We start from the raw sequence: 10142 nt of genomic DNA on the forward strand, positions 1-10142 counted from the left end.
CTTACTGAACCAGTGTGAAAGAGCCAAACTTGTACATCACCACCACCATTTAAAAGACCATTATTTTTCAAGTCTATCCTAAGAAAAAGACCCTACTATTGACATGTCCGCACACACTATTTGGAAAAAAGTTACTACTGATTACCAAACCACCACAGACGACCGGAGACCACAACAAGGAAGACTGCCTCTCAAAAGGATCTACTAAAAGTTGGCAGGAAGCCCAAGACAGTACCTCAGATCACTACCATGTATATGCTGAACTCACCCAGGACAGGCTCATCCTCCTGTTTTTCAAATGGAAAACATCAGTGGAAGTTTCGTGCAGTATTTATCATTTAAGATAATAAGATAAAAAACTGACTTACAGTGAAATGCATTGACTGAAGAAGTTCTCAGAGTCTACCCAAAGACTAACTTTATAATTTCCAGCCTTAAAGTTCTCAGTCAAATCACACTCTGAAATTCGCAAGAATAACAACGCCATGAAGAAAAGGCTCATCACCTTTCATGAAATAAAAACTTACTTCATCCCACTTTATGCACAAGCAAAGGGTGACATCATCTAGATTAGTGGAGAACCACAGCAGACAGTAGCTGTTGTCCCAATTGCACCATTATTCATAAGAGATACTGCGTCATGACAGAGCAATTCTTAAAACCAGGAGAAAAATTCAAGGGAAATACACTAAGCCACGCAAAGATGTTAAACTAAATATTTCAATTGAGGAGAAAACACTGAAAGAGATGTTTCAATATTAAAAAAAAGAATATTTTTACCCAAGAACAGTCACAGAAACAAAGTCTTAAAGAGCAGAAACACATTCTTCTGCTGAAAATGTCCCAGAGGCTAGAGGGCTTACTGAACCAGTGTGAAAGAGCCAAACTTGTACATCACCACCACCATTTAAAAGACCATTATTTTTCAAGTCTATCCTAAGAAAAAGACCCTACTATTGACATGTCCGCACACACTATTTGGAAAAAAGTTACTACTGATTGTATGGAAATTCTAAAAGTTAGTACAACTTTATGGCAATAAAAAATAAAAAGGGAAATTTTCTGGTCATTTACCTAATATAAGTGAACATCCAATTTAAAATAATATTATTCTGCTTAGTGTTTTGCATTGTCATGCAGGCAGACTACCCCACAGAAGCAGGAACTGGGATCCTAAGGGCATTAGAGACTTGCAAGATGTTACAAGCAACACAAATTTGAAGGGAATCTTCTCTTTCAGTTTGGGTATTGCACACACTGACACAGACGGTAGCTAAGGGACCTGAAGCCATCAAAAACTGGGCGTCGTTGATCTTGGTGCTCACGCAACCCCTTATTTATTCCTTTCCCTCATCCCTCCCCTATTACCACCATCTTTTCTCTTGATTTTTATCCTCCTCCGTGAGCAGGATCTCAGAAGATTAACTGTCATTTTGTTAGCTTTAAATCACAGGAATTCAATTGTAAACAAAGGAAGAAAAGATGGCATCATCTAAGGAACATAAGAACAGGAGCAGTTCTTTTGAAAGCATGTGCCACTATGGCCCGAGTGAAGGAGTCAAGGACAGGGAGTGAAATGACTGGGACGGGAGGACCAGTAAGACACACACATTCCCACCCCTGGCCACCACTGGGAGTGCCACGTTTGGGAGAGGGGGCAGGAAGAACAAACATCCAACTATTTTTGAGCTTTTATACCAAGGGCTTTGTTTCCCTTTAATACAGGAGAGATTCTTACCACCCGTCGCTTCATTTTCTCTGAAGACAATACCATAAAACACACGTTTGCAATGATATCTTTGAAGATACTATCTTCAAAAAGCCACTGCCATATTATCTAAAATGTTTACACTGACATTCTCAAAAGGAGATATATCAGGAACTTAACCAGAGCCTGCTTTGACATAGTCCCTGCAATAAAACAGACCCACTAGAAGACAGCCAGCTGTCACATCAACGCTTCAGCCAACAAGCCACTAATATACTACCCAGCCCTCTGGCACTGATAACCATTTTCACTTAAAACCAATGTTCAATAGTAAGTTTAATAAAAAAATCAGGTCACTATCTTCAAATATAAAACAGGCACTTGGAAGAAAAGATGTTTCCTGAGAAAGGATGGGTGTATTTTTCCTCCCCTTGCCAACTGGGTAATAAGTATCTGTACAGAAAACCACCAGACAACGCTACCTTCTGTACCATCTGCTTTGAAGACTGCCTCTCAAAAGGATCTACTAAAAGTTGGCAGGAAGCCCAAGACAGTACCTCAGATCACTACCATGTATATGCTGAACTCACCCAGGACAGGCTCATCCTCCTGTTTTTCAAATGGAAAACATCAGTGGAAGTTTCGTGCAGTATTTATCATTTAAGATAATAAGATAAAAAACTGACTTACGGTGAAATGCATTGACTGAAGAAGTATTTGTAGGCATTCAAGGAAATTAAACGGCAATGTAATACCTGAATTGCAGGTATTACATGGTATTTCTACATTTACACATAAATAGCTCTCGGATTACTAGCGCTGAAGCCAGCACCCTAGCAAATTCAAAATTCTGAGCACTAAAAGTCTAAGGCAAGCTGGCAAATATTATCAGCCATCAGATACTCAGTGGCTTTCCAAAAACATGTTTAATCTCACCCCATTCCCCACACAAGAAGTGATCCAGTGGCTAATGCTTACAATTAACACTTTAGAGCTTTTACAGCAACATAAGGAAACAGTGAGGCATTCATGAGGGTACACGTGACATTTCTTTTATATAAAATATGAAACAGTTGTCTCATTAGATGACTGCAAGTCACTCTTACCTGCCTTACTAAAGTTCAAAATTTAGGGAAACAACTACTCAGGTATCATATAATAAGCATCTGAGCTTACTGCCAAGCTGTCATTATTCTTCCTCATATAAGAAAAAAAAAAATCTAGAGGGGCCAATAATCGTGTCCTCTGCACACCAGCCTTCATTTTATCTTTCTATTAACCACCAACAGTTATTGCAGTCATTTAAGTAGTTAGAAATCCTCCCTTAATTTCATGAACTTCCAAAGTCACTTGGCTTTACGTTATTTATACAAAGTTCTCTCAATCCTGAGGGGTTTTCTTTAACTCAAGTACTTAAAAAATTAAAGGAGGTGAAGAGACAACTTTGCAGTCATAGCCTGGTTAATGATAAACTTTTATTACTAGCCTCACCCGAGAAACCACATACAATTTTTACTTACCTTCAAAAAAAACAACCAACCAAGACCTCCCCACTTTTTCAGACTAGAGCTTTGAATGATAAATAAAAGCCTAGAAGATTATTTCCCTTCGTTTTCTCAAAGGAATGTCAGCATGGAAACATACCACCACTAAAAACCCCTCCAATTGAAATTATTTTAGAAATTGTTCTAGCACCTCAAATTTCACATGAAATCTAAGGAACCACAGCTGTTCTAAATTCAGCAAGAACTTTGGAAGCATTCACTTCTGAATGTCTATAAATGAAAACTTCTAAGCTTGTGTTAATCTATCTGTACAGAACCCAGGCAGCTGTGCAAACCAAGACAGCGCCGTAACTCAAAAACCCCACTACTCTCCTTTATTCTCTCATTTTGGGACAGAGTTAAATGAAAAACATGTTTTTTTCTTAAGTTATATTTTTTAAAGGGAGAGATTATGGATTGCACCTTGTTACCTAACAAATTTCATCTCTAATCTATACTGAAGCGTGTGCGTGTGTCTGCATCAGGTCTACCATGTACTTGTCCCCTGTTCAACAGAGAAAAGCATAAGCAGCGACGGATGGAAGCAGCACCCCACATCTGTTAGCACTAACACTCCCAACACGTACAACTGAAGCACAAAGCATTACCATTTTCCAGTTCAGGATTCAAATAACGGTTTCTTCAACGACACGACTGAAATAAGTGTGAAGTACTGTAACTCTGAAAACAGCCCAGCTTTTACGCACGCCCCCAGGAGTGAAGTGGCACAGCACAGGCTCTGAAACACGTGTTATTAATTCACACACCAGCCTGCACCCGGTCTTCTGATGCACAATTTAGTCCACCAGCACACTCCAAAACAAGTGTGAGCACAATCTCCCCCCCCAAGCAAATATCAAAGCACAGGATCAACACAACCCACAAATCTGTAAAACAATTTGAGTTTGACAACTGCACCAAATTACTACTTTCAAAACAAGGTTATCACCCTTACCATTATTCACTATAAAAAAAATTGAAAATCCAGCGCCTTAGTTCAACTTAATTGTTGTCACCATCTTCCAGGCAGCTTCCAGCACATTCAATACCAGCCAAGGGTAAGCTCCCATTTTTTTCTTATTTTTTAAGTGCAATATGAATGGTGGTTGCCTGCTTAAATCACCAGGGATCATTCTCAGAGTCTACCCAAAGACTAACTTTATAATTTCCAGCCTTAAAGTTCTCAGTCAAATCACACTCTGAAATTCGCAAGAATAACAACGCCATGAAGAAAAGGCTCATCACCTTTCATGAAATAAAAACTTACTTCATCCCACTTTATGCACAAGCAAAGGGTGACATCATCTAGATTAGTGGAGAACCACAGCAGACAGTAGCTGTTGTCCCAATTGCACCATTATTCATAAGAGATACTGTGTCATGACAGAGCAATTCTTAAAACCAGGAGAAAAATTCAAGGGAAATACACTAAGCCACGCAAAGATGTTAAACTAAATATTTCAATTGAGGAGAAAACACTGAAAGAGATGTTTCAATATTAAAAAAAAGAATATTTTTACCCAAGAACAGTCACAGAAACAAAGTCTTAAAGAGCAGAAACACATTCTTCTGCTGAAAATGTCCCAGAGGCTAGAGGGCTTACTGAACCAGTGTGAAAGAGCCAAACTTGTACATCACCACCACCATTTAAAAGACCATTATTTTTCAAGTCTATCCTAAGAAAAAGACCCTACTATTGACATGTCCGCACACACTATTTGGAAAAAAGTTACTACTGATTGTATGGAAATCCTAAAAGTTAGTACAACTTTATGGCAATAAAAAATAAAAAGGGAAATTTTCTGGTCATTTACCTAATATAAGTGAACATCCAATTTAAAATAATATTATTCTGCATAGTGTTTTGCATTGTCATGCAGGCAGACTACCCCACAGAAGCAGGAACTGGGATCCTAAGGGCATTAGAGACTTGCAAGATGTTACAAGCAACACAAATTTGAAGGGAATCTTCTCTTTCAGTTTGGGTATTGCACACACTGACACAGACGGTAGCTAAGGGACCTGAAGCCATCAAAAACTGGGCGTCGTTGATCTTGGTGCTCACGCAACCCCTTATTTATTCCTTTCCCTCATCCCTCCCCTATTACCACCATCTTTTCTCTTGATTTTTATCCTCCTCCGTGAGCAGGATCTCAGAAGATTAACTGTCATTTTGTTAGCTTTAAATCACAGGAATTCAATTGTAAACAAAGGAAGAAAAGATGGCATCATCTAAGGAACATAAGAACAGGAGCAGTTCTTTTGAAAGCATGTGCCACTATGGCCCGAGTGAAGGAGTCAAGGACAGGGAGTGAAATGACTGGGACGGGAGGAAGAGTAAGACACACACATTCCCACCCCTGGCCACCACTGGGAGTGCCACGTTTGGGAGAGGGGGCAGGAAGAACAAACATCCAACTATTTTTGAGCTTTTATACCAAGGGCTTTGTTTCCCTTTAATACAGGAGAGATTCTTACCACCCGTTGCTTCATTTTCTCTGAAGACAATACCATAAAACACACGTTTGCAATGATATCTTTGAAGATACTATCTTCAAAAAGCCACTGCCATATTATCTAAAATGTTTACACTGACATTCTCAAAAGGAGATATATCAGGAACTTAACCAGAGCCTGCTTTGACATAGTCCCTGCAATAAAACAGACCCACTAGAAGACAGCCAGCTGTCACATCAACGCTTCAGCCAACAAGCCACTAATATACTACCCAGCCCTCTGGCACTGATAACCATTTTCACTTAAAACCAATGTTCAATAGTAAGTTTAATAAAAAAATCAGGTCACTATCTTCAAATATAAAACAGGCACTTGGAAGAAAAGATGTTTCCTGAGAAAGGATGGGTGTATTTTTCCTCCCCTTGCCAACTGGGTAATAAGTATCTGTACAGAAAACCACCAGACAACGCTACCTTCTGTACCATCTGCTTTGGGACATAAATTAATTTCGCCACACTAATAGGGGTATTTTTCCATTTGTTCCACCCGTCAGGTCTGTCACAGGAGCCTGACAACCTCCTCCACACCACACTGGCACACAAAAACAGAACGCTCACATTAAGATGGGTATAACCAAGAACCATAGCAAGTCCAGTATTTCATCTCAAATTAGTCATTGGTTCCAAGCATGCCTTTCTGAGAAAGGAACATTAACAGAGAGTTGTTATATTCCTTATATTCCTTCATTTATTTTAGTGAGGCTGGTGGAAAAGCAAGAAATATAAGGTCTGCAAGCTCCCACTACAGTCTCTTAGACCACTCTTTCTCAGGATGGTTTCCCAAAACATTCTAAACCTCATCTCGTAAACAAAGGATTTCTGAAAATTTGTTTACAATGGAACTTGACATTATTTTAATATTGTTTGTACAGCACATAAGCAATAAGACATATCTAGTTAAAAGGCATATTGTCATGCAGGTAAGGTATCTCTTATCTTTCCAAACTCCTGCACTTAGATAAATGTTACAAATAATTAAAAAAACAAACAAACAAAACAAAACCAAAACCAAACACAAACTCCACAAGCAAACAAAATATTTTCTACACCTCCAGTACAAGAAATGTACACTTTTGGTCCCCAGGGGGAGATGAACACAAAACTGACCACAAGGTCAGTAACTACAGAGATTTTTAACATACCCTTATGGAATAGGAGGAATTTATACCCAGAGTGGTCCCATAGCCTTCACCCCCAGCTAACTCCAAAGGAGATGTTCAATACCGTTCACAAAAAACGTGAAGACTGCAGGTGCTCAGGGACTCTTACCACGTCAGCCTCTCGTGTCCCACTTCATTTATTTTAGTGAGGCTGGTGGAAAAGCAAGAAATATAAGGTCTGCAAGCTCCCACTACAGTCTCTTAGACCACTCTTTCTCAGGATGGTTTCCCAAAACATTCTAAACCTCATCTCGTAAACAAAGGATTTCTGAAAATTTGTTTACAATGGAACTTGACATTATTTTAATATTGTTTGTACAGCACATAAGCAATAAGACATATCTAGTTAAAAGGCATATTGTCATGCAGGTAAGGTATCTCTTATCTTTCCAAACTCCTGCCCTTAGGCACTTACATAAATGTTACAAATAATTAAAAAAACAAAACAAAACAAAACCAAAAACAAACACAAACCCCACAAGCTACTTAGATAAATGTTACAAATAATTAAAAAAACAAAACAAAACAAAACCAAAAACAAACACAAACCCCACAAGCAAACAAAATATTTTCTACACCTCCAAACAAAACAAAACCAAAACCAAACACAAACTCCACAAGCAAACAAAATATTTTCTACACCTCCAGTACAAGAAATGTACACTTTTGGTCCCCAGGGGGAGATGAACACAAAACTGACCACAAGGTCAGTAACTACAGAGATTTTTAACATACCCTTATGGAATAGGAGGAATTTATACCCAGAGTGGTCCCATAGCCTTCACCCCCAGCTAACTCCAAAGGAGATGTTCAATACCGTTCACAAAAAACGTGAAGACTGCAGGTGCTCAGGGACTCTTACCACGTCAGCCTCTCGTGTCCCACCAGCAGGCACTGTGGTCAGACCTGCGAGTCCAAATCGTGAAGCTTAAACACCTCTGTCTTGGGCATGTTGAACTAACATGTATTGTTGCCCAAAAGATGAGCAAGACCCGGCCACTCTTAGAACGTGACAGAAGACCCCTTATGGATTCATGCAGCACTTCATCCACTTATCAATTACCTAGAAAAATCTCTTTTTCAGGTTAGCTAGTTAAATGCAGTAGATCACAGGGGAATAACATCTTTAAACCAGAGTGATGGTTACTCACACCTGTAAGAAACGCACCCCAAAAAATCAGCAAGATGCCCACATCAAGCTAATCTATCACAGACTCTACCCTTATGTTTCCATGCTCTCACTGAGTACAACTTTCTCGAAGGGACCATCCCGAGGGAGACTGATCACCACTCTTCTCACTCAGGATCATGCCCAGTGCCCTCACCACAAAAGCTCCTCCTTTGCTGCAGTACATTCAAAACTTCTTTTGCATTTCTGCTCCTGTCAGTGGAACGTCACAGGAAAAAAGCTTTTAATCTCCAACTCAATCTCTAGCACCACCGGTGAGCCCGTGCTGCAAACCACAGCGAAGCTCCTCAGCGCAAGTCTCGCAGCACAACGCAGGAGGCAGATGGAAGGGGAGCACCTTTGCTCTGGGAGGCCCGAGCTGCTTCCTGGGCAGTAACTCGTGCTCCACACGTCCTTCACACCACTGAGAGTGAGCACGTAGAGGTCCAAGGGGAACCACACGGACACCAACTGACCGACCAGAGAGCCGTTCCTCAGGAGAAGATACAGTGCCCAACTTCTGCTTTCTGCCAAGGAGCCGCTAACCTCAAACCCTCTCCTCCAGCCACTGATTTACTTCTCACAGCTCGTAATGCAAAGTCTTCGAGGCTCCTAGTTACCTGCCAACCTTGACCGAAACAGCAGACTGAAAAATAATTAAGAGTATAGAAGAAGTACAAAGCACAGCATTTTTTTTTTTCCTCCTTGTTTCTCAGGGGAACGATCGAACAGGAGATAAACAAATACTAACACTCTCACTAATTCTCCTGAACTGGGACAGTGCACAAAAGCTCTTAAAAGAGCCCTTTCCTGCCGAAGTTTGCTGAGTAACAGAGGACAGGAGGCCACCCAAATCCTTGCAAATCACAGCTCACAGCTGAAATACACCGACTGCTTTCAACGTACAGAATAAAAAGACCAGCATTAAGGCTTCAACTCTAAGGTGACAATACAGAAAGAGGCTCAACCTCGCCACAGACAGGGGAAGGGCATCACAACGTACAGTTACAGGACCCCCTTTAAACTTTAAAAAATAAAATAAAATATAATAAAAAAAAGCCACCAAATTAACGTTGTTGACCAGAGCAGAATTTCTATGAATGGATCTTCTGAAGAACCCTGCAGGAAAGACATTTCTGCACTATTTTGTACGCAAACAACAATGCTGCATCACCCACATTTTACCACCGGGCGACAACAAGGTTCCAAAGCCAGGAGGAGCAAAACGCACCACTAACTTTCTCCTAACAGCTCCCCTAATTTTGGGAGGGCACACACTGCTACCTTCCCGTGGCCCTAACCAGGGAGCTTCTGGGAGCTCCCCCAAAACCGCAGAGGGAGCCTGGAGAAAGCTGAGGAAACCTAAGGCGGAAAAGGGTTATCTCCAATAAGAGTTCGGCGATGAGAAGCTGGGTCTGGGTCGCCTCCTGAGGACACGGCTCTTACCCGGCCACCGCACGCAGCACTCCCGCACGGCTGGAGGTGCACTGACCGGCCAAGCCTGCCCAGCCAGCCCCCCGCGGCTCCCACCGCTGCCCCGGGGACAGGCGGGCACGGCCAGCCGCTCCTCCCGGAGAAGGAGAAGAGAAGCGCGGCTCTCTCCCGCCGCCCCGGGCTCTCCCTGGCCGGGGAGAAGCCCTGAGGGGAGCCCCTCACGGCGCGGCGGGAAAAGGGGCAGCGACCCCGAGTGCCCCCCCCCACTCACCCAGCAGCGCCCGGAGGTGCTTGAGGCGGGTGAGCACATCCCGCTTGGGGTCCAGCGCCTTCTGGGTGGATTTCCTGACATCGGCGTGGCCCTTCCTGGAGAACATCCCGGCTCGGGGCGAGCGGCAGCCGGCGGCTGAGGGGGAAGCGGCTCCCCCGGCGGGTGCGGGCCGCTGTCGTCCGCCGGAGAGGCTAAGGAGCCGGCGGCCGGGCAGGTGCGGGGGACGGGTGGGGAGAGAGGAAGGGAGGGAGGGCAGAGGAAGAGAAGAAACGTCCCCACCGGGCAACCGAACCCGCCGCCCTCCGCCGCAGGGGTGGGCGTGCCAGCCCGGATCCGGCCGG

At 42.6% G+C, this 10142-nt stretch overlaps 1 protein-coding gene across 4 annotated transcripts in view; it reads right to left on the minus strand.

Annotated features, from left to right (window-relative positions):
• Positions 1-10092, minus strand: part of RALGAPA2 (Ral GTPase activating protein, alpha subunit 2 (catalytic)) — a 153951-nt gene extending 143859 nt beyond the window's left edge. For all 4 annotated transcript variants that reach the window (XR_001414151.1, XM_014962463.1, XM_014962461.1 and 1 more), the window contains exon 1: positions 9802-10092. Coding sequence is in view for 3 of the 4 variants with exons in the window: in XM_014962463.1 (XP_014817949.1) it covers positions 9802-9907 (106 nt within the window). In the remaining variant the exon portion in view is untranslated. The remainder of the gene's footprint in view (positions 1-9801) is intronic.
• Between the last annotated feature and the right edge of the window lie 50 nt (positions 10093-10142).

This window comes from Calidris pugnax, unplaced genomic scaffold (assembly GCF_001431845.1).
Source record: "Calidris pugnax isolate Ruff unplaced genomic scaffold, ASM143184v1 scaffold147, whole genome shotgun sequence".
NCBI lineage: Eukaryota > Metazoa > Chordata > Aves > Charadriiformes > Scolopacidae > Calidris > Calidris pugnax.